At 41.4% G+C, this 26,985-nt stretch overlaps 8 protein-coding genes across 13 annotated transcripts; 6 read left to right on the forward strand and 2 right to left on the reverse strand.

Annotated features, from left to right (window-relative positions):
• The first annotated feature begins 83 nt into the window (after positions 1-83).
• LOC147047194 (alpha-2-HS-glycoprotein-like) lies at positions 84-1,677 on the forward strand. Its single transcript, XM_085928824.1, has 7 exons — positions 84-330; positions 425-535; positions 617-701; positions 879-1,048; positions 1,129-1,245; positions 1,323-1,403; positions 1,491-1,677. The coding sequence occupies exons 1-7, from the start codon at positions 124-126 to the stop codon at positions 1,632-1,634; spliced, it is 915 nt and encodes a 304-aa protein (XP_085784950.1). The 5' UTR covers positions 84-123; the 3' UTR covers positions 1,635-1,677.
• A 376-nt stretch (positions 1,678-2,053) lies between these two features.
• On the forward strand, positions 2,054-8,371 carry fsd1 (fibronectin type III and SPRY domain containing 1). The gene is made up of 13 exons (XM_085929013.1): positions 2,054-2,232; positions 2,882-2,977; positions 3,046-3,177; positions 3,271-3,372; positions 3,556-3,578; positions 3,887-4,008; positions 4,091-4,300; positions 4,389-4,487; positions 4,564-4,711; positions 5,087-5,169; positions 5,243-5,494; positions 6,117-6,205; positions 6,274-8,371. Exons 1-13 carry the CDS (start codon positions 2,218-2,220, stop codon positions 6,382-6,384), a joined length of 1,482 nt encoding a protein of 493 aa, XP_085785139.1. The 5' UTR covers positions 2,054-2,217; the 3' UTR covers positions 6,385-8,371.
• Positions 8,372-8,943: 572 nt separating this feature from the next.
• On the reverse strand, positions 8,944-14,553 carry LOC147047196 (signal-transducing adaptor protein 1-like). 2 transcript variants are annotated; one of them, XM_085927652.1, is made up of 13 exons: positions 14,024-14,553; positions 12,048-12,119; positions 11,849-11,968; positions 11,709-11,765; positions 11,495-11,634; positions 10,951-11,082; positions 10,803-10,872; positions 10,541-10,643; positions 10,374-10,463; positions 9,919-9,975; positions 9,803-9,835; positions 9,361-9,510; positions 8,944-9,232 (listed from the first exon to the last, which is right to left on the reverse strand). In XM_085927652.1, the coding sequence occupies exons 1-13, from the start codon at positions 14,108-14,110 to the stop codon at positions 9,180-9,182; spliced, it is 1,164 nt and encodes a 387-aa protein (XP_085783778.1). In that variant the 5' UTR covers positions 14,111-14,553; the 3' UTR covers positions 8,944-9,179. The 2 variants fall into 2 exon arrangements, with proteins under 2 accessions (XP_085783778.1, XP_085783779.1); XM_085927653.1 differs by having other exon boundaries at positions 9,382-9,510; positions 14,024-14,549.
• A 409-nt stretch (positions 14,554-14,962) lies between these two features.
• Positions 14,963-17,236, forward strand: LOC147047197 (ras-related protein Rab-11B-like). The gene is made up of 5 exons (XM_085927654.1): positions 14,963-15,125; positions 15,982-16,177; positions 16,258-16,451; positions 16,533-16,613; positions 16,758-17,236. The coding sequence occupies exons 1-5, from the start codon at positions 15,086-15,088 to the stop codon at positions 16,901-16,903; spliced, it is 657 nt and encodes a 218-aa protein (XP_085783780.1). The 5' UTR covers positions 14,963-15,085; the 3' UTR covers positions 16,904-17,236.
• Positions 17,237-17,551: 315 nt separating this feature from the next.
• LOC147047198 (ras-related protein Rab-11B-like) lies at positions 17,552-19,613 on the forward strand. 2 transcript variants are annotated; one of them, XM_085928001.1, is made up of 5 exons: positions 17,552-17,695; positions 18,360-18,555; positions 18,631-18,824; positions 19,140-19,220; positions 19,296-19,613. In XM_085928001.1, exons 1-5 carry the CDS (start codon positions 17,656-17,658, stop codon positions 19,439-19,441), a joined length of 657 nt encoding a protein of 218 aa, XP_085784127.1. In that variant the 5' UTR covers positions 17,552-17,655; the 3' UTR covers positions 19,442-19,613. The 2 variants fall into 2 exon arrangements, with proteins under 2 accessions (XP_085784127.1, XP_085784126.1); XM_085928000.1 differs by having other exon boundaries at positions 19,140-19,613.
• A 15-nt stretch (positions 19,614-19,628) lies between these two features.
• LOC147047199 (E3 ubiquitin-protein ligase MARCHF2-like) lies at positions 19,629-23,222 on the forward strand. Of its 3 annotated transcripts, none has more exons than XM_085927997.1 (5): positions 19,629-20,688; positions 21,595-21,828; positions 21,906-22,101; positions 22,186-22,395; positions 22,515-23,222. In XM_085927997.1, the coding sequence occupies exons 2-5, from the start codon at positions 21,647-21,649 to the stop codon at positions 22,671-22,673; spliced, it is 747 nt and encodes a 248-aa protein (XP_085784123.1). In that variant the 5' UTR covers positions 19,629-20,688; positions 21,595-21,646; the 3' UTR covers positions 22,674-23,222. The 3 variants fall into 3 exon arrangements, with proteins under 3 accessions (XP_085784123.1, XP_085784124.1, XP_085784125.1); XM_085927998.1 differs by having other exon boundaries at positions 21,646-21,828; XM_085927999.1 differs by having other exon boundaries at positions 19,629-20,512.
• A 272-nt stretch (positions 23,223-23,494) lies between these two features.
• rfxank (regulatory factor X-associated ankyrin-containing protein) lies at positions 23,495-25,631 on the forward strand. 2 transcript variants are annotated; one of them, XM_085928893.1, is made up of 9 exons: positions 23,495-23,608; positions 24,155-24,229; positions 24,316-24,417; positions 24,490-24,555; positions 24,636-24,736; positions 24,800-24,925; positions 25,115-25,181; positions 25,251-25,331; positions 25,417-25,631. In XM_085928893.1, exons 2-9 carry the CDS (start codon positions 24,163-24,165, stop codon positions 25,470-25,472), a joined length of 666 nt encoding a protein of 221 aa, XP_085785019.1. In that variant the 5' UTR covers positions 23,495-23,608; positions 24,155-24,162; the 3' UTR covers positions 25,473-25,631. The 2 variants fall into 2 exon arrangements, with proteins under 2 accessions (XP_085785019.1, XP_085785020.1); XM_085928894.1 differs by lacking the exon at positions 24,800-24,925.
• On the reverse strand, positions 25,603-26,981 carry nr2c2ap (nuclear receptor 2C2-associated protein). The gene is made up of 5 exons (XM_085928895.1): positions 26,872-26,981; positions 26,706-26,796; positions 26,517-26,622; positions 26,296-26,363; positions 25,603-26,099 (listed from the first exon to the last, which is right to left on the reverse strand). The coding sequence occupies exons 1-5, from the start codon at positions 26,907-26,909 to the stop codon at positions 25,971-25,973; spliced, it is 432 nt and encodes a 143-aa protein (XP_085785021.1). The 5' UTR covers positions 26,910-26,981; the 3' UTR covers positions 25,603-25,970.
• Between the last annotated feature and the right edge of the window lie 4 nt (positions 26,982-26,985).

Here is a 26,985-nt window from a genome sequence, read left to right on the forward strand (position 1 = left end):
AGGTGTCAAGCTTTCATCCTCCTCTGTGATTGGTCGTCTGGGCTCCTCAGCCTATTTAAAGTCTGTGCGTGACCACCACCACCACCACCATCATCTCTTCTGAACTGCCACTTTCTAGTCTTCATGGGGGCTCATCTACTTGTGGTTCTGCTATGGTACACTGGAGGTCTTCCTTGTCTCCTTGCAGCAGTGCCAGCTTTGCCAGGGATCACCTGTGGCAATGATACTGTGACAGAGGCAGCAAGGCGTGGTGTCCAACACATCAATGGGAAGCAGAATCATGGGTTTAGGTTCAAGTTGCAGGAGGTCAAGAGCAGCAACTATCAGCAGGTTGGGATAGCACAACAAAATGTTTGACTGGAGCTACCAAACTTGTGACTGGGTCAAAGTTTGGGAAATCTAACTCTTGCTTCTCTCCATTCAGGTTTCAGGAGGTTGTCACATTGATGTCAATGTGAAGTTGGCGCAGACCAAATGTCACTTCACCAACCCTAAACCTGACAACCAGTGTGAGATTTGGCGACTGGAGGAACGGGTAGATATTTATTTGGTCTGGAAACAAAAGAAATTACAGCCTTTTTTTATGTTGATTAAATGCTAACTTTTTTACGTTTAGGGTGCTGTGGCCACCTGCAGCATTGAATTTTGGGTCATGTGGGGTGTGGCCAAAGTCATCAGCCACGAATGTACTACCAGACCAGGTCACAATATACAAGTCTCATTCTATTTCTCTAACCATGCATCTGAAACCAAATCCAGAATCTCCCTTCACTAACTTGATCTGTTCTGAAACTAAGTTTGTGAAATGAAACAAGAGTTTGAACTACTGCCCCCAGTTTTTTTCTGATTTAATTGACCACATGCCAATTGTCTTACAGAGCTTACCAATGAGGAAATCGTAACCATTTGTCCTGAGTGCCCCAAATCGTTGCCGCTTGATGATCCAACAGCCGTGAAAGCGGTAAACGATGCTGTGGTGAAGTTCAACCGAGAGCAGAAACACACAAATTACTTCACCCTGATGGAAGTGGACCATGTCACGATGGAGGTGATGATTGTTTTCTTTGCCGCTTGCTGCATAACATGCCGACTGTCCTTTTCAATTCCACCTGGTCCTTCCTGTCGCAGACCACCGCAACAATTGGACCGATCATTTCTCTGAAGTTTGCCTTGGTGGAGACCACATGTCCTAGAGGGGCCAGAAATACATTTGTTGCCTGCACACCTCGTTGTGCTGACGTAGCTGTGAGTTAGCGTTCATGCTAATGGATAGTAAAAGTGGTTTGATTTGTTATTAACAAAACTTTTTTTCCCCTTTAAAGCAACATGCCTTTTGCCGAACCTCTTATTACACCTTGTACAGTCAAGTGGGAGAACTTGAGTGTGAATTATATCCACCCAAAGTAAGTCTACAACAGCACTATTTAAGTAGACAAGACTTATGAAGTATTTTGCATATGTGAAGCACTTATTTTTTGTTCCCTTCTCAGAATCCAGCTCCCCACCCAACTGGTCTGTCACAGTTTATGTGCAAGCCCTTGTTCCACCAAAGTCCAGAAGCTTGTGCTTGCAAGAACCGGCTAGGCAAAGCTGAATCGACCATTCACCACATTTGTCCCTTCCCGCTGAAATAATGTCAACTTGTTTGTATGAAAAATAAAATAATTTAAATGAGAATTGCCTGTGATGCAATATTTTCTTCCAATGTCATGTTTCCGCAATGTAACTTTGCAATGGCTCTGGAATGTGCATGAAACAATTCTGACATTTAATCGAGCCTAAAAATGTAATTTTCATAGTCTTTAGTATTTACATTAACATGCTATGTTTGGTAATTATTCACTAAATACTTGAGCAAATTATACGTAATTAACAAGTCCGGTAGAGGCTGTTTTTAATTTTAAACAGAACTTTAATGCAATATTTAAATACCCTACCCACCCTACTGATTAATTTTTCTCTCCGTAAGGTCCCTGAAGGTAGCATCACCCTCGCCGCAGAAAAACTACCCACAATCCACCCCTGACGCATGCGCATTACGCTTCGCGGCCCAAAGGCGTTTCTACTCGCTCGGTGTCGGTCTGAAAGATGCGTCGCACCCCGGCAGCATCAGTACCACCTCCGCCGTGCTAATTCCCGGAAAGCGAGCCGGACCAGAGACGAAACCGGTGGCACTGATTTGCGGCTCGACGAGGGCTGTTGTCCCGGTACGCCGAGATGGGAGACCAAAAGGTGAGCCTGAGCCCGAACAGGTGTTTTCGACTGGGGAGGACGTTTGAGGGCGTAGGAAAGGAAAAAAGGGGGAAAAGTCGGACTTTCTCGTTGGCCATAACCTTAAATGAATGACAATCATTCTGCTTAAAAGTTTTTCTTCCACTGGCGTTTGTTATATGATTACATTGGCGTTGTAGGTCACGAACGGATGGCCCCTCCCAACATGGACGCAATCTTTAACAGTGCTCATCATCCCGCTATTCAGATGCGAGATTAAAAGAGACACTTGATGTTTATTGTTATTGTTTTGTTTTATTCTTCGGTGTGTCGTTGAATGCGGTTGCTCCACTTCAATGGCTGTTCAGCATAATTAAATTATGAATGCGCATCCTTCCGGCCGTGAAGTGGCCTCATCGGCGCTCAGGTCAGGTGGCGTCAGCCAATCAAGACAAAGATAATCCATCACGTGTCCGAAGGAGCCTCCAAGGCAACGTGACTCACCTAAATGCATCAGTCGGGCACGCGAATACATTAAAGACGATTATTTTAGTCCTAGATGTAGTCTCTAAAGTCAAGTCAAAGGTTTTACGTTCATGTTTTAACATTCAATGACTAATAATAAATGTATTTAAAGTAAAATTGCTGTGCAACCTTTTTTTTTTTGCAGGAGTCTCTCCGTAAAATCACCCACACGCTGGCCACCAAGAATGATGAGATCTCAAATTTCGTCTGCACTCTCAAACAGAGCCTGGACAACTTGGAGGTAAGAACACACGAGTGATGGATGACTGACCACTAAAAGTCAACCCTTCATTTCTCTTCCTGCACCAGGACAATTCCAACCGAGTGCAGGAGGACCTGGAGTCCGAGTTCAACTCCCTCCACTCGGTTCTGGATGAGATGAAGGAGAATATGTTGACACGCATTAAACAGGAACGAGCCAGCCGCACATACGAGCTGCAGGTAAGTTTGGACACTCACCAGTCATAACTTTGTGAACTCCATAAATACCCCATACATATCTAACTTTATCCTTGTCTGTGTGTCGTCACTAAGAATCAGCTAAGCGCCTGCTCCAAAGCGCTGGAGAGTTCAGAGGAGCTGCTGGAGCTGGCCAATCAAACGCTTTGCTCGTCCAGCACGGATGGTTTCACGCAGGTAAGTTGTGCAGCAGTTAGCCTGCAGTGAATTGACATCAAATAAACAAAACCTGTCCTCTCTGTGACGTCACCAAGTTGCCGGCGACATGTTTTGTATTAAATGTGACACTCAAGAATCATGTGCACCAAACTCAGTTGTCTCTTCGCTTCGTATCCCCTCTCTCCTCCTCTTCCCCACCAGGCGGCCAAAGACATTAAGGATAGGTATTGTACTCAGCCATCCATTGCTTCCATTTTGTTCTTTTAGCTTTTATGTAACCAGCCATTTTGTTTGATAGCGTGCATGCGTTCCAACGTGTAGCCACCATTTTCTTAGACAATAAGCACTTTGGTAACTTTCCATTCATTTTTGTTGTGGTGTTGTACCACCTCGTACCACCCCTCCTCCCTGGATGAATGCTCCCACTTCTAGCTCCGCCTCCCAGCGCCCGTCAAGGGGACGCGCTCAGTGGTAGTCCTGGCTAGCATCCATGTGTCGTCCTGTCGTTTTGACTCTCCTCTCTTGTCGGCAGCGTGACCATGGCTCCGGCCTTCCGCCTCTCCCTGAAGGCCAAGGCTAGCGACAACATGAGCCACTTGATGGTGGACTTCAGCCAGGAGAAAGCCCTGCTACAAGGCCTCAAATTTCTTCCAGGTCTGCAGTGTCATGTTTTTGTCGATTAGCAATTCAATAAAGCCCAGGGACTGAGCCCCGCCGCCATTTTGTTTTGTCGCAGTTCCGGCCACGCCGGAGATACAGCTGTCGGAGTGCCAGGTGTGCGACAACACAGTGACTGTCGTCTGGACTTTAGTCGAGCCCGACAACAAAATAGACCACTACATCCTGGAGCATCGGCGTACCAACCACGAGGGTCTGCCACGCATCAGAGAGGACTATCCCTGGATGGTCGTGGAAGGCATACGGGAGATGGAACACACACTCACAGGTCGGTTCATGAACTCACAACTTGGAAATGAGAAACTGTTCTAGATTACACACAGAAAACAAAACTGTGGCTGTGTTGTCGTTGTCAGGTCTGCGCTTTGACACCCGTTTCATGACCTTCAGGGTGAGGGCGTGTAACAAAGCTGTGGCGGGAGATTTCTCTGAGCCCGTTACATTGGAAACCCACGGTGAGTACGCGAGGGGCTCCTGAAAAACCACACGCTGTGACTATCGAACTAGATCCCTTTTTTGTTTTTCCCCCAGCGTTCACTTTTAAACTGGACTCGGCCTCGGCCCACCAGAACTTGAAGATTGAGGACCTAAATGTGGAGTGGGATGGCAGCGGTGGAAAGATCCAGGACATTCGCAAAGAGAAGACGCGAACCAACTCGCCCATGCAGTCTCCAGCCAGGTGTGTCTTTGCCAACGGGAAATGTTCAACCGTTGTTAGGATTTTCCAATCATGTGTTGCCAGTTACTAGTACATAATCACTTAAAACGCCCAATTTGCCATATTTACCATATTCCAATTTATTTTGATGTATTTTATTTCCTGCTATCAAACATTTGCATGTAATACATTATTCCAGTGTTTGAAAATGAAGTTCCACTTCTTAACACTAGAGGGAGCTCTCGAGTAATAAAACACATTGCTGCTACAGTAAATTGGCCGGATTTGGAAAAGGTAGCAACAAAATAGAATGTGTAGAATTGAGGCTGTAGATCAGGAATTGGCAACCACAAGAGCTTTTGAGCCAAACCACAGTTTTGTCTACTGTGTCATCAGGTCGGCGCTGATGTCACCAAAAAGAGCCCCGACATCCCGACCCAGCAGAGACCGCTTCACAGCAGAGTCCTACACAGTGCTGGGTAAGCACACACACAAAAAAATAAAAGTCAGACAGATCTGATATGATTAACGCTGACACTGGCATCTTTCTAGCCGACACAGCCATCGATGCTGGCCAACAGTACTGGGAGGTCCGCTTCGACAAGGAGAGTAAGGCCTTCGCCGTCGGCGTGGCCCTGCGCAGCCTGGGTCGCTTCGACCAGCTGGGGAAGAGCAGCGCTTCCTGGTGCATCCATCTGAACAACTGGCTCCAGCAGAGTCTCACCGCCAAGCACAACAACAAGGCCCGGACGCTGGATTGCCCCATCCCGAGCAGTATAGGAGTTTACTGTAACTACGACGAAGGTGATTTTTACGTGGAACTTCTCCAGCCAGACATATAGAGAGGAATGTTTTTGTTTTTTTTGACAATTACCAAAATCATTCTGCACACTATGTTCTTCAAGCTTTGACAAGATGATCGTAAATGATGTGGTAGGGCAAGGAATTTTCGAATGGTAATATATCTGTCACTTTTGCAAGGCACTTTATCTTAAGTGACGAAAAACATTCCCAGAATACACCCACCAGCTTCACGTGTTAGCTCATCACCACAGACTTAATAAGCACTTGTCATTTAGTCGTCACCTGCTGCTGCAGACGTCTGTGCGAGAAGCGTAATTACCTGTGGGTGTTCATATTTGAAATGTTGTGAATTTTTATTCCATTCCCATTTGTGCTCCATTGTTCTGGTGCTATGTTAACAAACAATTTGTTCACATTTAATTTGTAATACCAATGATGGTTAGGGGAAGGCATTGGAGTCGACGAATTGTAAAAGTTGCAGGAAAAATCCGTCACGAAAGCTAAGCTAACACAAGCAGCGATCGTCTTTAGCTCTCACGATCACTCGCTCGAGTGAAGAACACGGACAGCGTGTGAGTCTATATTGTTTCAAATGTTCTTGTTTTGTCGTCACGGCTGCCAGGCGTGCTGTCCTTCTTCAACGCCAAAACCAAGCAGCTGATCCACACCTTCCGGACTAAATTCCAGCAGCCGCTCATCCCGGCGTTCATGGTGAGAACCTTGCTCAATAAATGCCTCCAATTTCTCCCTCCGGGGCTCACCGGGTCTCTGCTCGCCAGGTGTGGAACGGAAGCTTCTCAGTGGTGACCGGCCTTCAGGTCCCTAGCGCCGTTCAGAGCGGTCAGAGAAAGAACAGTGGCACCAGCAGCTCCAACGCCAGCCTCACTTAGACGCCCTCCTCACTTCCCCGGCCCACGATCAAACCTTCAGTCGCTGGCGGTGTTATTCGACCCGTCACGACCGAAAAGCATGCCGCACGGGAGCTTTCTCGGCTTTTCTCCGTCCCATGACTTAGCGCTGGCCGCTGCTCTTCTTGAAGCCCCTTGTGTTCCTCTCTCCCTGTGCCTTTCTTCTCATTTCCACATCACCTGCTGCGAGAGAGACGTCCTTCCCATTTCACATTGTCTCCTGCGTTAACATCTAGCTTAGTGTTACTTGTGCGCAAGTCTATTTAATCCAAATTAAAACCCGCTCTTTGCTAGCCAATAGAACATAACGCTGATATCTTCCTGTTTATATCACTCTCATTTTGACTTGTACTACTTTGGCTCTTTTTTGCAGCTTGACACATTTTTTACCCGAGAAACAATCTGAGCTCGGGTATCCTATTCCAACATTTTTTGATATTGAGTCGAAAGCCCCTTTTACATCGAGATCCTGCAAAATGTGACCCCGGCATTCTTCCTTTTGCATGAAACCCAGCTATACTGCAGCAACTCTCAAAAACACAAGCCAATATCTACTGCTGCAAAACTGATCAGATTTTTTATATAAAACGTCGCAAAAGTTGGCTATTTCCACCACTGTGTTCACCAGAGTAACAAAGTTACTCAGTTAGCGCTTCTTGGGACTTCCTCGCTGAGCCTGCTAAACAGGTCAAAGCATAACACCCAGCGTTATCTCAACTCTGTCAACAACAACTTACTTTGTTTTTCCACTGTCGTGTCCACACAGAAACCTTTCACATTGAGGCCCTGAAAAATGACTGCAGTGGAGAAAACTTGGCATTTATCCACCTTTGACCTTTGACTTTGCACTTTTGTCATCAACAACAGTCAATGCCATGAATCCGTTCATTACTCTGGCCACTTTGGAGCAATCGAAAACAAATAGATACTTATACTGTTCATTGAGGTGTCTCTCAGCTTGTCAGTACTGCACTAATATTAGCCATTCTATGTGAAGGATAAAGAATATATGTGTATTGATATATTGTCTGTCTGCATTGTTAATGTCCAGTCCATTGCTAAAGGGGTTATGGCACCATATCACGTTTTTTTTTTTTTTGTGTGTTAGCATTAAGCTAGCAGACTAAAAAGTTACTCTGGGTAGTTGTTTTAAATACACAAAGTGCAATTCTTCTTGTTTTATGTTTAGTTTGACAGAAAAGCTCAACTGGGGGAGTCGCAAATGGATTCATTTGTATCTCAAGGCATCACAGTACTTTCAGTGAAACTTCCCATATGATGTTATTTCATCGGGTGGATAATTGCCAGGTGGTTTTCATGTACATACAGTTTTTGTTTTGTTTTTTGTTTAAACAAAAATATGGACAAAAGGTGGGAAAAAGGCTAGCTTGTACAGGCAGTGTAAAAGAGGCTTTAAATAATAACGTTCAGTCTCATTTCTTGCCATGCATACTTTTGTTTTCTTTCAGAATCAGGGTTGATATGAGGAATTAGACATTGGATGTCTTGCCAAGAAGGGATGCGCAAATATGACAGTAATCTTCCCAAGCCTCATTCCTGCATTCAGTAAGCACATTTTTTTTTGGTCAATTATCAAGCTGAGGTTTGCGTGCGTATATTTAGGCTTTGTTTGGTGAACGACTTGACTGGATTGGCAAGTACTGAATAGAATGCTGGAATTAGTGTGTGTGAATGTTGACCTCTGTTTTGCTTCCTCGTTGCTGTCCCTTTATGTTTGGGCTTGGATAAAAAGTACGTGAGTAGATGTTTAAAGAAAAGAACACACACAAAAAAAACATCCCATTGGGAATATTCTTGTTTTGTTGACACGGTAACCATGGCACACTGTATATAGTTTTTCTTTTTTTCATATTAAACTGTCACCATTCTGTAAGGTAGAGTGAGAGCACCTTAGTCTCGCCTTTGGAAAAAGTGATTGAAGGGATGAAGGAAAAATATTAAAACAATATCACCAAATATCACACTTTGTTGTTTGCTTTTATCAGTATGACCATTCAGAAGTTAGAAGAGAAAACGAAGGGAGCCACAAAAATATGAAATACTAATAATTAAAGCTCAAAGGGCACATGCTAACTAAATATTACACATTGGAACGCCAATTTGTGTTTTTGTATTAATTTGATTATTATTACAATTGGGTAGCTATAGATTGAACACAGTAAAAATATGAAAGAATATATGTTAAACCAAAAAATTAAATAAAATCACCATCTTTTGCCTATCAGGTAATAAAGAGGTATAAAGATTGAAAAAAAAAAGAAGTAAAACATCTGTTGAATGTTCTGGAAATCTTTGGCAGAGAAGACTCTGCCAAGGTTAAACAATACTCAACAGCACAAAATAGATTTAAAAAAAAAACTTCTGCAAATGTCAAAATTTTATTTTTAGTCATGCATTAGTTCTTCATTGTGTGTGCCTCACCTCCTATTGTTGTCTTGTATTGGTAGTTAACAGCATTATGCTTAACTTTGAATTCTAAATTTAGCTGTGTGTGTATTTAAGAAAAGACAAACACAAAAATCACATAATTATTCATAACTTTTATTGACATCAAGTCCAACGATTTACATTCAGTAAAAATCTATAGTCAAAATATGTGGGCTCTATGTACATCTGTGCCCACTCTTACATATCAAAAACAGACCACAAGCAGCTTGTAGACATGAGGGAAGGGTTGGAAAGTGCAGAAGGTCGTCATGGCGACAGACGTATCGCCAAAGACGTTCACATTGATCGGTTGCGGCCATGGCACACAGTCAGTCGACACACTTGGCCCTCTTCTCGAGCTTCAGTTTGAGTTCCGATATGGCTGCAGGAATAAGTACACCAACACTCGTTATTTGTGTTTATCATAATGAGCAGTATTTTTATTGGACTGAAGATTTCAAATAATTTGGATCCTGTGAATTCTTAACTAGCACGTTACGTGTAAATTACCATCAAAAAAGAATGACGTACTCGGGCCGTGGGGGTCTGTAAGGTTCCTTATCCTGGACTCCCTGGTCCTGGCGGCGGGAGGTGGCGCAATCTTGCGAGGGATAGGCGTTGGAGTTTTTATCGGTTTCTCCGGCGCTTTGTTGTCCGCTTCTGCGCAGACAGGAAATCACATTTGTTAGTTATGGAAATACAGGCCGAAAATAGGATCTGTTCTAATAGATTCTGCATCATACACAGAGATGTTTTTAATTTGTTTGGCTAGCTAGCTAGCAATGTATTTATGCTATGCTATATATTTTAGAGGTGTGATGATTCAGCCTGACGCCAGGGAACAATTGGGGGAGGTATGGAATGTTGTCCTCTGTTTGCAAAGGCCAGCCAATTCAAACTTTCCCAAACAAACCCAAAAAATGTTTCCATGAGAAAAAAAAAAGAGACTCACCTGGCAGCCGCTCAACTGTGGAATCTTTGTGATCTGTAAAGCGTGACAACGATGAGTCAGTAAGAACCCAATAATGAAGCCCGGCTTGTTGGAGATAACCACAAGATGATACTCACTCTTGTCATTTACGTAGAGATTGTCCTCCCAGTCTTCACTCGCCATTCTGGACAAAGCTGCAAATAAAAATCAGAAAGGTGTCATTATTATTTTTTTTAATTTGTAAATTCGTGACAACTTCTCTTAAGGCTCTCTGAAATGCGTTTTGCACTATGCTGTAGATTTTGCATCATTTGTCTTTTGTTTTCTTTTTGTGTTTACTCACCCAACACACAAAACATGTTTAAAAATATTTCTATTTATGAAATTTAAAATTTTCTTCATCAAGGTCCTGTGACTTTTGTTTTATGGGCTTTTTTTTTATTTATTATTATTTCCTAGATTTTGCCAGAGCTGTATACAGTAATATATATTTTTAAAAAAAAGAGGCTCATGATAGTAGGATTCTTCAGAAAAAAAATTGTTTCTTAATTTTTTTCTGTCTTTTCTGGTGAGAAACCGGCTATGTTTATACCTTGTTTAGCCTGTTGGGATGGCAGCGTAAAGTGCGTTGAGGCTCCACGCACCCTTTTCTCTCCATTCTCATGATCCACACTAATGTAAGCTGCACAAACCAAAATCAAGAAAAGGTCATAAAAAGAAGGCAACGACTCACATAGAAAAAGATTCAAAAGTTCTTACAGAAGTTTTGCTCGTACGTTTCCTCCCTGGTCAGCGGGATAAGAGCTCCATTTGTAGCTTCCGAGAAGTACTCGACGATCTCCAGTAACGAACCGCACGAAACCTACACACATACACAAAGAATGTCACTTTCAGTTTTATTATTTGTTCAACGGCGTGCGGTCCAACAACGCCCATCGAGCACAATGGTCAAAATGGCCTTCATTATTCTTCAGTTATAAGCTGCTCATGAGAATTGATCTGATGCCAAGTTCCTACTCACAGGATCATGCACATCGATGGTGAAGCCATCATCCTGCCGGCGAATCACCCGGAAATGTTTGAAGATAGGTCTGATGCAAAAAAAATAATAATAATAATCCAGTTACACTCAATTGATTTGTGATGTGTGAGTATTTTTAAATATTTACCCATTCATCTCTTCTCTGGTGCTGATAGCGAAGCCGGTGCTGTCCCTGTTGGGCCTCAGCAGCATGTTTCCTCGGCTGGCTTGTCGTTCCAGCAGAACTTCCGCCTCCATGCGGGTCACCGGGTGGAAACAACTATGGTACAAATAATAACGTGCTATCAATTGGCATGGTAACGAGCAAAATGATCTTTTTTATCATTTCACGTCTAAATACTGCTGAGATACAGCAGCTAATGAGAAAGATATGCTAATATGCTAACAATTTGTATTTTAATTGAGGTTACTGTAGTTAAAAAAGTCCAAATCAAAACAAACTAGAATGATATAACTCACGCAGGTACGAACTTCCGGTATGTCGCAAAACATACAGCACATAAAATCAAGTTTAGTCAGTTCCTATTCCAGTATTTACGTACATGATGGAACATGTGTGGGGAGTTTTGCTAGGTTAATTACCCCATTGTATGTGGAGATGTACCTATAGCACCTATAGTTAATGATTAACCTGTGACTCCTGTGTTTCCATGTGGTGAACATAAACTCACTCTGGCAACCTTGCAGACTCCATGTCATTGGTTGGAGAACATTGTTGCGCATTACGGACTCTCTCCTTCTCCTTTTTCACCACCTCCTCCAGCATGACCATTTGACCCGGCAACAGGTTCAGCATTGACGGCACCGATAGCTGCAACGACATCATCATTTGATGTAACACACCAAATGATAATCTGAAATATTATGAACACAAGCGAAACAAACCTCAGACACAGATTGAATTAAGCCCTTCCATAGTTCTCGTGCCTCTGCATTGGGAGCCTGGATTAAAAAAAAAAAAGTTTCTTTGTCATGGAATGAACTTGCTGGAGTGTTTGCGTTATGTTCATGGACTATTTTCTCACAGAGAATTTGATGTCGCTATCTTTGGTGAACAGGTTCAGTTTGGCTGCGTCCAATTTGTAATCCATTGTATTATCGTCTGTTATCGTGATCGGCCCGGTGAGTTCCACTTTTTCAATGTACTGTTGAAAGAATCACACACACACAAACATCAGAATCTCGGAACCATCAGTTGGATGAGTTTAAATTCACGTTACTTACGTCATTGTCCCTCTTGTCGTTGAAGAAGTAAAGCGTGTTGCCACACAGACAAGTCCATAGCTTGCGAGATTTCTACAGCGACACACGTGGGAAAATAACATTAGATAACGTGAAGTGATTATATAAATATCATACAAAGAACTATTCCCGTAACGAACAAGCACATTTATATCATCATTTGTTTAGTTTTGAAGGATGGCTTGTAATGAGATGTCAATTATCATGACTTGCACAAAATATTTCCACAGATACTACTCAAGCTGCCAAGTTGGGTTGGATACATTCCAAGTCTCATTGTGTCGAGACAAGACAGTCAAACCAGTTTTATTCCAAGACGCTATGATGGAATATAACTGGTTTGTACAGTACTTGATATTTTTTATAGCAGTACAAATGCTTCATATGTCATCTTTTTAAATTGTGCTTTACCTAAAAACATCCATCCATCTATTTTCTGAACCGCTTTGACCCCACTGGGGTCGCGGGCGTGCTGGAGGGACACCTTGAACCGCTTGCCAGCCAATTGTAGGGCACACAGAGACGAACAACCATCCGCACTCGCACTCATAGCTAGGGACAATTTAGAGTCTCCAATCGGCCATGTTTTGGGGATGTGGGAGGAAACCGGAGTGCCCCGAGAAAATCCACGCAGACACGGGGAGAACATGGAAACTCCACACGGGGAGGGCCGGAGGTGGAATCGAACCCGCACCCTCCTAACTGTGAGGCGGACGTGCAACCCAGTGCGCCCACCTCTGTTCTACATATTTGATATTCTTTCTTTAAAGTCACTGTACAAAGGTGCCATTTTGTTGGCGTGTTTCTTTGGTCATTTGTACATTAGTTAATATGAGTGTGTGTAGATAATTGACATTTAATTGTTTTTGCTACACTGCAATAGAATTGCGCATATCGTCCCGTGTTGTAATCCCACGTTCGTTTCTTGCACCACCTTCACCTTTGTTGCTCTATTCTCTTTTGTGGATTCATCACACCACGACAGAAATAATATACTAAAAGCCAAAGATAACAATAAACACACAGATGCTCGGTAATAGTTTCTAACGCTGAGGTTTCCTTGACTTTAGAGATTGGCAATGGTGGTAAGAGTTGATTGACAGCGGCTTGTTTGTTATTTTCTTCAAATGAATGATGTTCAAATAACGAAGTAGAAGCCAATGAGTAGTAATTCATTGTCTGTGTTTGGCACCCACATGTACTTACCACCGCTTCCTGGCATATGAAGCATGATAAAATCAGCACGCCACTACGTTGTGACTCAATGTTCCCACGCACAGTTAAGATAAAAAAAAAAAAAATATATATATATATTTGACCACGTATGAGCCACCGAGAACTAAATCGGGCTATTCAATGTTTGTCATTATTAAGTTAAGTGCGGAAATAATAAAAAGGCACATCTTGTGAATAATGGTCTAAATCAAGATTTGTTTCTAATTATGACACATCAATCCATTATCGGCAATTCATCCTTTTAACATTGGGCCAACTCAACTTTCCAAGACAGCGACCAGGTTTGACTTCCAGAAGACTCCGAAAGTAAGTACCATTTTAACTCGGTAGTAAATGTGAATGTTGTTTTGTTAACTTTTTAAATATAAATTGATTTGAATAATTCTCAGAATTTCTTTGCAAGCATACATACTTAAAATCGGATCACATCATGTAAAAAAAAAAAAAAAAAGGTTTATGTGGTGTTGCTTTTTTATCTTTAGGGTAAATTAATAAACAGGTCGAGTTGGTCCTTTGACTTGAAACAAAATTACATCTTAGTACGTGATAAACTATTTTCATTTGGAGAAAAAAACACATGCATACATTTGAAAACAAACTACAGCAGGTTTACATGCATTAGATTTCAAAACAACCAAAAGTACGTGACCCACTGACTCGATGTAAAAAAAATGAACCATTTACATTTTATATGGTTAATCCTTATTATCCATTTATTTTACCTTGTCTTTAAAGGACCTCTTCTCCAGGTATCCTTCATGATACAAGTGTGGCATCACGCTGAAGGGCCGCCCTTGTCGCTTGTTCATCGTAAATGTCGAGTCTTCAGCACCTTTCACACCAGAGCATGTCCTCGATTTGACTAAGAGCCTGAAACTCCAGTGCCCAAAGATATAGTTTGCTTTTCAGCTCGGATTGGTCCAGGGAGGGTGTGTGTGTATGTGTGTTTGAACACGTCCCTTGGGCTTCTTTCTAAAGGATGGAAAGCACCTGCTTAATGTTAGAAAGTTGAAGAACAAGTGAAACTGGACGTACTCGCTTTGGTTCTACACCGAGCCATCAACATTATACATTGAAATGATCGCATTATTTCTTGGATCAAAGTTTTTACATGAATGCACGGGATGCTTGAGTCTAGATTGTAGTTGTTGTCTTCTCAGTATTTGTCAAAAATCAAAAATTCTGTCATATTTACATTTTTAAAACTGATCGTCATCCTCCTCATTCTTTCATAAGATTAAGTGACGAAGTAATCTAACATAGTTCCATTTCCCCCCATTTTATTAAATCGTTGTCTTGTTGCTGCTGTTACCACTTTCAATATTACAGATGTTCTCATTCATTGATTGGAAGATTTTTAGAATAGATATTTTGATTTTGATATTTCTATTTCAATTCAAACAAGAAATAATTGCAAACAGTAACGTCTATTTATGTTGATCACAATTGCTGCAGTAAATAACTGTACATTACTTTTTTTAAATATCAATTTTAAATGATTCGGTTGTGAATGTTTTTTTCTTTATATCTATTTTTTTAACCAAATTCTAAATTTCTCAATAGCCCTTTTAGTCATATGTTGCTCTTTCCAAATTACACGTTATATAATTGGTTGATGACGGAGGGCGCTTCCGCTTCGCAGGGTTATATCACGTGATAACGTCGTCACTTCATGTTACCGGGTGGTGACGAAGAGGTGACGTCATTGCCTTGCGTCCTTGCTCAACTGAAAGACGGACTGACTGACTGACTGACTGACAGACTGACAGGCCGTTAATGAAAACATGGCGAACAGAGACGATGAATATGATTTCCTATTTAAAGGTAAAAATTGCTTCTCTTTACTTGCGTTGATAAGCGATATAGGACGATTAGCACGTGTGCTAATTAGCATCAGGCAACTAGTGCTAGTGGCATCGGATAATGCTAGCCAGACGGTCTGGGATTTTTTTTTACGACCTGTTAAATCCTATTGTCAAACATGTCATCTCGTTGAAACATTATATAAACGACTATTAACTTCTTAAGTCACTATATTTGCATAGAACTACAGTGTGTCGTTCTTATTTTACATGGGGTGTCGTGATATTATCAAGCAAGCTAATTGCTAAGACTAATTCAATTCATCAATTTGTTGAACCAAAAAAATTTAATTTGTCTTTTCATAATTTTCACAATGCGGAAGGCCAAAAATGGCAAACAATCTTACTTGCAGGCAACTCTACACACTAAACAGTCCCATAGGCGCACAACATCTCTTAACCGCAGCAAAAAGATTGATGTGATTATGGTAAATTGACAGCTCTGTAAATTGACACTAACGTTTGTATTGCCTGAGGCGAAAAGGACTGCAGGGAAAGTTTCAAGTGCCAAAACGTTCCAGTGAGTCACTGAGACTACGCACACCTAGGTGGCTTTTCTCCGATGGGTTTAATTTTTTATCTATCTCTTACAGTGCTGAACCCTTAGGAAAAATAATGTCATGCAATTTCTATTTCAATGAATTCTTATGTATTTTTTAAACAAGGAAAAGCAAATAAATCATCTGGATTAGAATTAATGAAAGGGGAAAATTATGTTCTACTAACCGTCCACTGGGTGGCGCCAAAGCAAAGTTTTTCCATTATACATAAGTGACCACAGCAAAAAACAAAATATTTTCCTTTTTTCCCTTTAACAGTTGTGCTAATTGGAGACTCCGGGGTGGGCAAGAGCAACCTGCTGTCACGCTTCACTAGAAATGAGTTCAACCTGGAGAGCAAGAGCACCATCGGGGTAGAGTTCGCCACCCGCAGCCTGCAGGTAGACGGCAAGACCATCAAGGCTCAGATTTGGGACACAGCCGGACAGGAACGCTACCGAGCCATCACCTCGGCGTGGGTGTTTCCCGACTTTCCAGCTTGGCCCGGTATGTTTTGTTTGCGAGTGATAGAGCTGACCGTGTTTACGTCGTCAGGTACTACCGAGGAGCGGTGGGCGCTCTACTGGTGTACGACATCGCTAAGCACCTGACGTACGAGAACGTGGAGCGCTGGCTGAAGGAGCTGAGGGACCACGCTGACAACAACATTGTCATCATGCTGGTGGGGAACAAGAGCGACCTGCGACATCTCAGGGCTGTGCCCACCGATGAAGCGCGAGCCTTCTCTGGTATATTCACATCCTCGCACACAATGCAAAACAATTGCACTGTAGTAATAAATGATAACTTAGAATTTTCTTCCTGAACAGAAAAGAACACACTGTCGTTTATTGAGACATCAGCGCTGGACTCCACAAATGTAGAAGAGGCCTTCAAGAACATATTAACAGGTGGGCACACTCCATTTTACTCGTATCAAAAAAATCGTTTCTCGATTTTCTTTAGCCTTTCACATTTGGAAAATCTTATCTTTTTTCAAATGGAGACACAAGTATAGCAGTTCTTTTTTGTTTTTTGTTTTCCTCGGGCCGCAGAAATCTACCGCATCGTTTCCCAGAAGCAGATGGCCGAGCGATGCGCACACGATGAGTCGCCGGGCAACAACGTGGTGGACATCAGCGTGCCGCCCACCAGCGACGGCCACAAGGGGCCCAGAGTGCAGTGCTGCCAAAACCTGTGACCTTTATCATCACCAACCTTCATCCTCATCCTCCACACTTAAGTCTCCTGGGACGAGCACTTTCCCCCCCCCCCCCCCCCTCTCTCCTGTCATCGATGAAACGCGTTGAATGTTGACTGAACCGCCATCATGGAGCATTTCAGTGCAGACCAAACAGTCTAAATGCAGTCAAGCAGTATTAGTGACTCCCCTTGCCTCTTTTTGCATCATGCCAAATATATTTATAAAATATTGTCATTATGTATTTATTGAGCACTCATTGCTTATAGTTGCCACTTTTGTTGTTGAAGTTTTCAAAACTGATTGTTTACAATAAAATGATCAAAATCCAAATGTCTTATCTTTACATTGCCAAACTCTAAATGATACTTTTTCAAAGAAAAAAAATAGCATCTACACATGTACATGTACACACAAACATCTAATCGTGTTTATAACATATATTTGCAAATAATGTAATATAATACTTTGATGAAAAGCAGGATTGAAAATGGGTATAGAATCAATTTTAATGTAACAAAGTGGGTCATGGATTCTGCGCAATGGCGTCTTCATGCATAGATTCGTCCCATGACTTCTCTAGGAGCATCTGATTCGCCGACACAACTGTCAATCACAAACGTCCAATTCTAATTGGTCGAAAGTCACGGCCTGTATTGGTGACGCACTCGTTTTCCTGCTTGAAGGCGGAGTTTGTCTGTTAGGCAATATTTGGAAAACTAACAGGCAGACCCCAGTTTCCACAGGAAAAAATGGGAAACCGAGATGATGAATACGATTATTTATTCAAAGGTAAGACCCCTAGGGAACGGAAAAACAGTAACGTTCGACGCTGGCGCTCGTTAATAGCCCGTAACACGAGGAAGTACCACAAAGCAACGGTAATGCTAAAGTTAGCTCCCTGAGGAACGGGGAAAACACAAGTTGCCCAACGTTAGAAAAAAAATACTCCATGTTATGTTTGAACATAACATACTTAGACTAACATTGCCTTAGAGGCCGTGGAGTCAAGTGTTCTGGGAAACAGCTAGTAGCTAGCAAACGTAGACGCTGCTGGATCACAATAAGTCAGCACTCTGCATGACGTCAGTGAACTTGCAATAGGGGCAAAACACGTAATAGTGAACTATGTCGTCAACCCGAGCTAATTTAATCGTTCAAATCCTACATAAGTAATCTTTCGAGGTGCATGGGCTCTTAAAGTAACAAACTCTATAACAGTGAACACACCTATTTGTTCTTTTAGTCACGAATACATTTAATGGTAATAATTGGTGCCGCCCTAAGGATAATATTGAGATCTTATTTTTGGACTCGGTGACCTTTTGTCTGTCTTACCAGACTAATGCACTATGAAAAAATGTCTAATCTTTTGGGATGCTCAGTTTGAATATTAGAAAACATTCCCATACATTTTTCACCCCTATTGTTCTGCATGGTATTTGGTTGCTTGCAGTTGTGCTGATTGGAGACTCCGGGGTGGGCAAGAGCAACCTGCTGTCACGCTTCACCAGAAATGAGTTTAACCTGGAGAGCAAGAGCACCATCGGGGTAGAGTTCGCCACCCGCAGCTTGCAGGTTGACGGCAAGACCATCAAGGCTCAGATTTGGGATACAGCCGGACAGGAACGCTACCGAGCCATCACCTCGGCGTGAGTGTTTTCCGACTTTCCATCTTGGCCCGGTATGTTTGCGAGTGATAGAGCTGACCGTGTTTACGGCGTCAGGTACTACCGAGGAGCGGTGGGCGCTCTACTGGTGTACGACATCGCTAAGCACCTGACGTACGAGAACGTGGAGCGCTGGCTGAAGGAGCTGAGGGACCACGCTGACAACAACATTGTCATCATGCTGGTGGGGAACAAGAGCGACCTGCGACACCTCAGGGCCGTGCCCACCGATGAAGCGCGGGCCTTCGCTGGTAAATTCACCTGGATCTTCAAGTTTAACAGCTTTTCACCTAACTTGTCTAACGGTGAAAAAAAATGAGTAAAAATGGGTATTGGGCGGACTAAAATTCAAAGAACTGATTAATCCGGGATTAATTCGAACATTTGAGACAAATAAATGTGACTTCTTTATGACTGAGATGAAGTCCAAAGACTTGTTTTCAGTTCCCTAAAATGTTGACCCATTTTATGTACTGTCTGCAAATATTTGGAGTTTGAGCAAAAATTGAATGAAAATATTCTTTCAAGACGTAAACCATTTTCGGTGCTGCTTTTTTACATGACAGAAAAGAATACGCTGTCATTCATCGAGACCTCCGCCTTGGACTCCACAAATGTGGAAGAAGCCTTCAAAAACATCCTCACAGGTAAGAAGGAGAGTTTTTTTTGTTATTTCTGTAATCTTTTTTTTTTTTCCTTAAGCATGTCTTCCTCCTTGGCAGAAATCTACCGCATTGTGTCCCAGAAGCAAATATCGGACAGATCGATGCACGATGACTCTCCGGGCAACAACGTTGTGGACATCAGTGTGCCACCCACCACCGACGGACAGAGAGGGAATAAAATGGCGTGCTGCCAGAGCTTGTGAACTCTTCTTTTTTTTTTTTTTTTCTCTCCTTCTTTTTCTTCCCTCTCACTTTGACTTCAATCCCATTCCCATTGACCCAGTCGCTTTGAGAGCGACGGTGAGGGGATGTAAAAGTTTCTCGATTCCCAGACATTGGAGGTGTGGACTTCTACTCGATGTCTCGGAGAAGACACGTTTACCATCTTGACTTCCAAATATGAAAGCCATCCAGTTTTTCCAAGCACACACCAAAGCAAGACAAGTGATTTCATGTTAAAAAAAAAAGCTTACAATGGACCGGCTATTATGCTTTTGCATGTCCAATCATTTCATTGTTTTCTTTTTTTATTTTACATTTCTTCCATCTGGTAACATTTCAATGATAAATGCTGCATTTCAATGGTATGATGAATCGCACGCTCTGTTGAGCAACATCCAGTAATTGTTTGACCACTGCAGGGAAGGATTTGTGTCAGATATTTCTTGTGAAATTTGCTGATGCGTCAATAAAGCCAACGTCAAATGTATTTTTGGAACCATTTGTCAGTCATTCGGCGTTTCCCAGCAAAATTGCCTGAACAGAGTTGGGAGTAAGGTTTTATAAGAGTGACGTAGTTTACAGGAACTATTGCTTGTTGCTATGACACAACATTTACTTTAAATATTATTTTTTTAAAAAAAAGTTACCTCTAAAATGTGAACTGCTAATGCTAAAAAAAATCCATATGCATTACGCTGATGGGTTCCTAGTTAAAGCCTGGTCACGATGCCAGACGGTGGTTTAATATCAAAATTAAGAATATTTGGCAAAATTGCAAGACGACGTGGAGAGTGTGACACGAATGATGCTTTTTATCATGAGGGAGTGAATAATATTAAAGCGGGTCAAATTTCAGGTTGTTTTTATTTCAATGTTGATTCATGTTCCTGTCAATTACAAATATGATTCACTCACTTCATGTTTAATCTTCAGAAATGTTCTTGGTCTTAGTCCGCTTCTGTTCTCTTATCACAGTGCGTGCTTACGTCATCCATCGTGTCACGTGGTCCGATTTAATACCGATGCGTTTTGTATTCTTGGCAGCAACTTGGGTGAGTTTCCAAGGTAGATTTGTAATGCAAGCCCCGCCTGCCTGTACGATGTCTAAAGCCAGTGAGAAAAGTGGAATTCGAACTGGCCGTCTGTAGCAGTCGAATTACTTGTCAAACTCGCTGACACTTCGTTCAGGTTGTTTTCCGGCCAAACTCTGGATTAAAGATTAAAGGGGGTAAGTTTTTTTTTTGTTGCCGTGTTTTGTGTGAAGTGTCAGGACAAAGATTTATTTTTTATTTTTTTTACTTTGACTTGAATAGTGAAATCATGCTTGTACAAATTGCAGTTTTTGTCGTTCGTTGAGTTCTTCATCTGGAGATCTTAATCGTTAATTGTGTGAAGGAATAAAATAAAAAGAATTTGTTTTGGCCAACGATATTGTTACAAATGTATAATTTTATGTTTTAAAATAAAACAACGGAAAATGTTTCACCATCACAATACCTTTTCCCGTCATAACGTTTTTTCTTTTACTTTTAACCAACTGTGTCTTTTTTCCTATTCATTTTGAATTAGAGGGGCAGTGATTCTTCAGCAACTAATATATGAATTGATAATTACTGATAAGCAATGAATTTAGATGTTCTACTTTTATTTAAAATTGTCCATTTTATGTGAAATAAAGAAATAAGACAAAACCATTTTCCACCTGAACTGTGACATATAAAATGACAACTGATTTCATTTGAATTTTTCAAAAAGTGACATAAATAAACACCTATAATAAAACCTGGCATTTGATGATCAGTGTGTAATTTTTTTAAATGTTTATATCCACCTAATTCATCATCACCAACATATTATTGAGTGATTCAAATCCTCAGCGGTGTTTTTGTTCACCATCTGCCATGCTTGGGAAAAACATAACATCACATTTTTAATCCACAGGATTAGAGAGCATTTCTGTTTTATGAACAACATTTGTCTACGGAAGTTGTTGTCGTCATCGGTCTGCGTCTTATCTTCACGTTGGGGTTATCGTGGTGTGGCCAGCTGTTTATCAGTCTGCTATGCACACCTCTTAGCACTTCCACTTTTTTGCACGTAGGCACGTTTACATCAATCCATTTGTCATTTGCAGGAATTTCTACTCCGCGGTCCAAACTTCACGTCTGTGTCCTCACTCATTAAGCATGACGACGGGCGTTTGCTGCCACCAGCCCGGCGGCGACCTGTGCGACTGTGCAAAAGTCACCGACGTTAAAACGAGCGCCGAGGAAGAAGTAGGAGGCGGCGAGTGCCCGGCACACTGCTCTGTGCAGGTCATGACCTTTGATGAACACTTACTATCCTCTGTGATCAAACCTCTGCCAAGGTATGATCGCAAATCTTGGATACATTGAAGTCGATTGTCTTTGGATAAGTCACAACTCACTCACACTTATTGTGCAGCGATGGTCCCATTTGTCGTATCTGCCACGAGGGAGGCTCCGCGGAAGGTCTCCTGTCCCCGTGCGACTGCACCGGCACGTTGGCTACCGTGCACAAGAGCTGCCTGGAGCTCTGGTTGTCTTCCTCCAACACCAACTACTGCGAGCTGTGCAACGCCCACTTCAGCATCCAACGTAGACTCAGACCTTTCACAGAGGTAAACACTTTATCAACCATATCATGCTAATATGCTAGCTAAGCTAAGTGTGATACAAATTTGAATGTGTTTTTTCCCGCACAGTGGGTGCACGACAAGAACTTACGTGAGGAGAGGAGGTTGGCGTTCTGCGATATGGTCTGCTTCCTGTTTGTTACGCCGCTGGCCACCCTTTCGGGCTGGTTGTGCCTGAAGGGCATCAAAGATGACCTCCAGCTTGGTAGCGTGCTGCAGAATACGGGTCTCATCTCCCTCACCCTTCTCCTCTTCACCATCTACATACTCTGGACTATGGTAATCATCAGCCTTCATTCTCACTACTGTATATGAATTTTGGTGTTTGTGTCTATCTGGTGGTTGGTTTTATTTTTTACAGAGATATGAATTTGAATAATGATAATATGTGTGTGCAGGTGTGTCTGCGATTCCACTGTAAATTGTATTCGGAGTGGAGAAGAAAGGACCAGAAAGTGCACCTGATCTTCCCAAAAGTCACGGAGCCTGTATCTTCCCAGCATGCCTTGCTCTCCACCATCCCCCTCAACACGCCCTCTGATGACAGTCCGGTATGAGAGTCAAAAGGAGGATGTGTTTTTCTCCAGGCTTTCCTTTGACTGTTGTTTTTTTTTAAGCGCTCTTGCAAGGTTGATTTTGGAAAAAAAAACATAACAATATGGAGGATGTCTGAAAAGGTAGAAGAAGTCTGCCATTTTGCTTTGAATTTTAGGCTTTGTTTTGTCAGGGTATATTTTGACAGATTTCAACTAAATTTGAACCTTTTAAGCTAGACATATGGATGCTGAGAAATTGAGATTTTTCCAGAGGTTCTTCAGCACACAATCCTGCACAGATGGTCTTGTCACAGCACTTCACTTGGGACACGGTTGATTAGGATTTTATTTATGAACAAATTGTTTTTGATTAGCTGCATCATCATAGTGGCCCCTGACAACAACCCCAAAATCTTTTCTTTTTTTTTTTCAGCTCTTTATCGTTTGCTATGCTTGCAAATTCTTCATTTATGTTGTCGTGTGTTTGATTGTATTATTTATTTGGATTAATGACTGTGATTCTATGTTCTTGCTGGGTGATTGTATTTATATTGATGACTTGTTATTAAAAAGGACAATGTAAAGTAAGGCTTTTCTTTTAATCATAAAGTATAGCCATAAAAAAATCTGATATAAACAATAGTGCTTTTATTTGAAAAATGTAAGGCTTTTTTTCTTTGTAAAAAAAAAAAACTATAATTGAAATTTGATAGAGAATCCAATATAGCCTGTTCTTCAACTTTTGCCCGAGTGTATTGCACTTTTTAAATTTAACACTAGAGGGCGCTACTTGTTCTACTATTACCGTTGATCAAGGAAGCTGCTCCGCCAAAAGGGACAAGAGTAGACGAAGAAGAAATTGACCCTGCGATACTAAACATGTCAGAAGCAAAGAAGCGAAAGTTAGAAAGTGAGCATCACTGCTCCCACTGAGTGCAATGCCGTTCCCAATTTAGGTGAGTAAGATATATTCCACAGCACCCGTTCCAGCATTTTTGTTCAGGTACATATGCAACAAATATCAATAATGTGCATCACTAGCCTGTTTTTGCGTTTTTCTTGTTAACACAGAGTACAGACCGCACACAAAATCATATGATCGCATCTTATGCGGTTTTGCTACGTATAGTGAGGCTTTTTACTTAAAAAAAAACAAACACATATAGTAAGCTTTTTTTAGTAAAAAAAAATGTATAGGAAGGTTTTTATTTGTAAAAAATATATATTTTATATAAAATATAATATATATATATATATATATATATATATATATTAAAAAGATGATGTATCGTAAGACTTTTTTTAGTCATGAAATGATGACGTACAGTAAGGCTTTTTTTTGTAATTAAAAAAAATATTTTTAGTTCTTGGAATGATAACATTTCATGTATTTTGCCACTCTTTGCTGACTACAAGGAAGTAAATTGGGTGTGGTGAGTCAACGACATCGTGACTATATTTCAACTTTTTCTTTTTTTATGTACTCTACTTTTTTCTTCCAGCGGTGATAATGGATGCAGGAGGAGAGGAGGACCAAAATATTCTTTCATCAAGTGAAAAATCATTTGAGTACAGAGGTGAAAAGAGAAACCAGACTTCATTTGAAAACAAATTCACTAGTTTTCAGATTACTGTGGTTACTTAAACGGCTTTGTGTCTCTAGAAATTGCTGATGCAGACGACGAGGGTCTCTTCAACCATTCGGACACGCTCACAAACAGACAGCGTGGCAATGAAGTTAATGTCCGCCCGGCAAAATTAGACTGTAAGTTTTTACAATCTCCCCCCCCCCCCATTGCTTGACCGTATGTATTTATTTCTCTTTCCTATTTATAAGCTCTGTCCATACATCAGCTAGCTGCCCAGGGTGAGGTCTTACAAGTAGCAGTACAACTAAGTAAAGGTGAGGCTTGAACTGACCAAAGTTCATTGTCAGCATAAAATGATTAGTCCAGGATTCTAACTTGCACACCTGTTCTACAGACATCTCACTGCTGAGCAAACAGGACGAACGGGGCTTCACACCACTTATGTGGGCAGCGGCGTTTGGAGAGAAAACAGTGGTGGACCTTCTCTTGGAAAAGGTTAGAGGGCAGGCGGAAGAAGGTTAATTGGGATAATCACTTACGGATGGTGTTGCGATTCAGGGCGCGGACCCTAAAATAGTTGCGAGGGACCGTGAAAGTGCGCTGACACTGGCTAGTTCCGGAGGCTACGTGGACATCATCGAGTCGCTCCTCAGACGCGGGGTTGATGTCAACACCTATGACTGGGTGGGTACCTTTTGTGTAGGAGCTGCTCTTGGTGGGAAAATTTCATATTTTTGAGTTTTATTTGATCCCTCCCCCCCCTGTCAGTTGTTATTTTTTGTTAAAGAACCAGTTTAAAGTCTTCAAAATAGTGTGAGAACAAATCAATTTCCTCAATTTGTAAAACTCCGCCTCTTCCTCCTTTGATTGCAGAATGGAGGAACTCCGCTTCTGTATGCCGTTCGAGGAAATCACGTTAAATGCGTCGAGGCGCTTTTGGGTATGTTTATTTCATTTTTATACATTTATCTTCTTCTTTACACTAAGCTATCATTTTGTACTTTTGGAGCCAAAGGAGCCGACATGACCACAGAGTCGGATTCTGGCTACAGCGCAATGGCCTTGGCTGTTGCCCTCGGATACAAAAAGAGTAATTCGAACCTTTCTGCTTGACAGCTTTTCAGAGTTATGTGCTTATTTCAACACAGTATTTTCTTTTTTTTTGTGTGTTGTAGTTCAGAAGGTTTTGGAGGACCATATTCTAAGACTCTACAAGCCAGCATGCCGATAAATTACAGTGACACTGAGAGACGACTTTTGTTTTTATACAAGGCAGTATCATGGAAAACTTTTTTTTTGGGCAACTGTGAAGCAAGATTATTTAGTTTGGCTGTAGATCAGCAAGAATGAATATAAACAACTTGAAATAAATGTATTTTTTTATGCTGTGCTTTGCTAGAATAATAATTATAAACTTGTGGGCATTTGAGAGAAATTCAAAACATTAACTGGCTGGACACTCCATGAGTCTTCATTACATCTTCAATTTCTATATTGAAATATTGAGATACTTTAAAAATGATCTTCGACAACTTTTTGGGGAGGGAATTTTATGTATCAAAACTGCTAGTGGTATCGATACATAGTATCGGTATCGTCAAGGTTTTCGGAGAGGGATTCATTAGCACCGGTTGCAGTGTCAATTCCATAAAAATACAAAAAAGCATTCCAGTCCATTTATGCTGTGGCAGCACATTCATCTTCTGATGTCCTGCATATTTCTTCTCGGTCATGTGGATTTGTCCCCGAGGATGTCCAAAGTATAAACAATAATCCTCCCGAAAAAGTCAGTGCTGTGCTCAAATGTTATTTTTATTCTGTCCACGGTGGCCGACTCCTGTATGGGAAAGCAGTGGGTGTGTAGTTAAGGAAAGATCATTTTTGCTTTTTAGTCATAATGCAATGGGGGAATCATCTGTGGTGATGATAAACACTCAGTAACAATGTGATTAAGCGCTTATTATAGCCCTAATTGGCTGGTAACCAATTCAGAGTGTTACAAGTTACAACCTCCGTTATGTAAAATAAATAAATAAATAAATAAATAAGGATATCTGAAGAGAATTGTTGTCCTCAGGGTAAAAATGACTAATCGCTGTGAAGTCTCCATCTACTGAAGAACCTGCAGAGAACAACAGGAAAGAGAAATCTAAACAAGCTGGGAACGGTATACAAAATAAAAAAGCAAGGTTTTGCATATAGTTCCCATTGTACAAACAAATATATGGCGATTAAACAAACAAACAAAAAAATCTGAGCATAGATGCTACTTTACCTTCCAACTTGCATGTTTTGGCCGAAAAGCCTCCCTGGAACTGAACTTTAAATTCAGACAATCTAACCGATTGGGGGAAGTTCAACATCAACCATTGACAGTCACCCTATTGAAAATTAAAAAAAAAAAAAAAAATCAACATGCAAGACTGTCAAACTGATTGATCAGCATGTAGATAGAAAGACTTGCCTGGTCTGAGTTCCAGCACGTCTCCTCGTTGCTATCAAACATGAACTTCTTTCCAAACTGCTTCACATCTCTGTTTAGGACTGAACTCACCCTGCAAATGATCCCAATTTCACGTTCTTTTTCCATCCTGATACTTTTGAACGTACGTGTGATTTGATTTACATACCTGCATTGAGTATCGCCGCATATCAATGAATCAGCCATGTTGGTTGTGGCACTATCTGCCGTCAAGCGATAAGGTGTCGTATTTTTAAATTTTACGACAGACACTGTCACTTGC

Source organism: Syngnathus leptorhynchus, chromosome 13 (genome assembly GCF_054491065.1).
Source record: "Syngnathus leptorhynchus isolate UIUO chromosome 13, UIUO_Slep, whole genome shotgun sequence".
In the NCBI taxonomy this organism is placed as follows: domain Eukaryota; kingdom Metazoa; phylum Chordata; class Actinopteri; order Syngnathiformes; family Syngnathidae; genus Syngnathus; species Syngnathus leptorhynchus.

Excerpts from the sequence above, each read along its gene's own strand:
- nr2c2ap (XM_085928895.1), bottom strand. The coding sequence starts at position 26,909 with ATGGCTGATTCATTGATATGCGGCGATACTCAATGCAG. Across the intron at positions 26,623-26,705 it reads CGTGCTGGAACTCAGACCAG|GGTGACTGTCAATGGTTGAT; the intron begins GCAAGTCTTTCT and ends AATTTTCAATAG. Across the intron at positions 26,100-26,295 it reads AGGACAACAATTCTCTTCAG|ACCCACTGCTTTCCCATACA; the intron begins ATATCCTTATTT and ends CCTTAACTACAC.
- LOC147047198 (XM_085928000.1), top strand. The coding sequence starts at position 17,656 with ATGGGAAACCGAGATGATGAATACGATTATTTATTCAAAG. Across the intron at positions 17,696-18,359 it reads ATACGATTATTTATTCAAAG|TTGTGCTGATTGGAGACTCC; the intron begins GTAAGACCCCTA and ends GGTTGCTTGCAG. Across the intron at positions 18,825-19,139 it reads TGAAGCGCGGGCCTTCGCTG|AAAAGAATACGCTGTCATTC; the intron begins GTAAATTCACCT and ends TTTACATGACAG.
- LOC147047197 (XM_085927654.1), top strand. The coding sequence starts at position 15,086 with ATGGCGAACAGAGACGATGAATATGATTTCCTATTTAAAG. Across the intron at positions 15,126-15,981 it reads ATATGATTTCCTATTTAAAG|TTGTGCTAATTGGAGACTCC; the intron begins GTAAAAATTGCT and ends TCCCTTTAACAG. Across the intron at positions 16,452-16,532 it reads TGAAGCGCGAGCCTTCTCTG|AAAAGAACACACTGTCGTTT; the intron begins GTATATTCACAT and ends CTTCCTGAACAG.
- fsd1 (XM_085929013.1), top strand. Across the intron at positions 3,373-3,555 it reads GCACGGATGGTTTCACGCAG|GCGGCCAAAGACATTAAGGA; the intron begins GTAAGTTGTGCA and ends CTTCCCCACCAG. Across the intron at positions 4,712-5,086 it reads CCCATGCAGTCTCCAGCCAG|GTCGGCGCTGATGTCACCAA; the intron begins GTGTGTCTTTGC and ends CTGTGTCATCAG.
- rfxank (XM_085928893.1), top strand. The coding sequence starts at position 24,163 with ATGGATGCAGGAGGAGAGGAGGACCAAAATATTCTTTCATCAAGTGAA. Across the intron at positions 24,230-24,315 it reads AAAATCATTTGAGTACAGAG|AAATTGCTGATGCAGACGAC; the intron begins GTGAAAAGAGAA and ends TTGTGTCTCTAG. Across the intron at positions 25,332-25,416 it reads TGCCCTCGGATACAAAAAGA|TTCAGAAGGTTTTGGAGGAC; the intron begins GTAATTCGAACC and ends TGTGTGTTGTAG.
- LOC147047194 (XM_085928824.1), top strand. The coding sequence starts at position 124 with ATGGGGGCTCATCTACTTGTGGTTCTGCTATGGTACACTGGAGGTCTT. Across the intron at positions 1,246-1,322 it reads CTCGTTGTGCTGACGTAGCT|CAACATGCCTTTTGCCGAAC; the intron begins GTGAGTTAGCGT and ends TCCCCTTTAAAG. Across the intron at positions 1,404-1,490 it reads GTGAATTATATCCACCCAAA|AATCCAGCTCCCCACCCAAC; the intron begins GTAAGTCTACAA and ends TTCCCTTCTCAG.
- LOC147047199 (XM_085927997.1), top strand. The coding sequence starts at position 21,647 with ATGACGACGGGCGTTTGCTGCCACCAGCCCGGCGGCGACCTGTGCGAC. Across the intron at positions 22,102-22,185 it reads GACTCAGACCTTTCACAGAG|TGGGTGCACGACAAGAACTT; the intron begins GTAAACACTTTA and ends TTTCCCGCACAG. Across the intron at positions 22,396-22,514 it reads TCTACATACTCTGGACTATG|GTGTGTCTGCGATTCCACTG; the intron begins GTAATCATCAGC and ends ATGTGTGTGCAG.
- LOC147047196 (XM_085927652.1), bottom strand. The coding sequence starts at position 14,110 with ATGAACAAGCGACAAGGGCGGCCCTTCAGCGTGATGCCACACTTGTAT. Across the intron at positions 12,120-14,023 it reads AGAGGTCCTTTAAAGACAAG|AAATCTCGCAAGCTATGGAC; the intron begins GTAAAATAAATG and ends GTGTCGCTGTAG. Across the intron at positions 9,511-9,802 it reads CACAGTTGAGCGGCTGCCAG|AAGCGGACAACAAAGCGCCG; the intron begins GTGAGTCTCTTT and ends CTGTCTGCGCAG.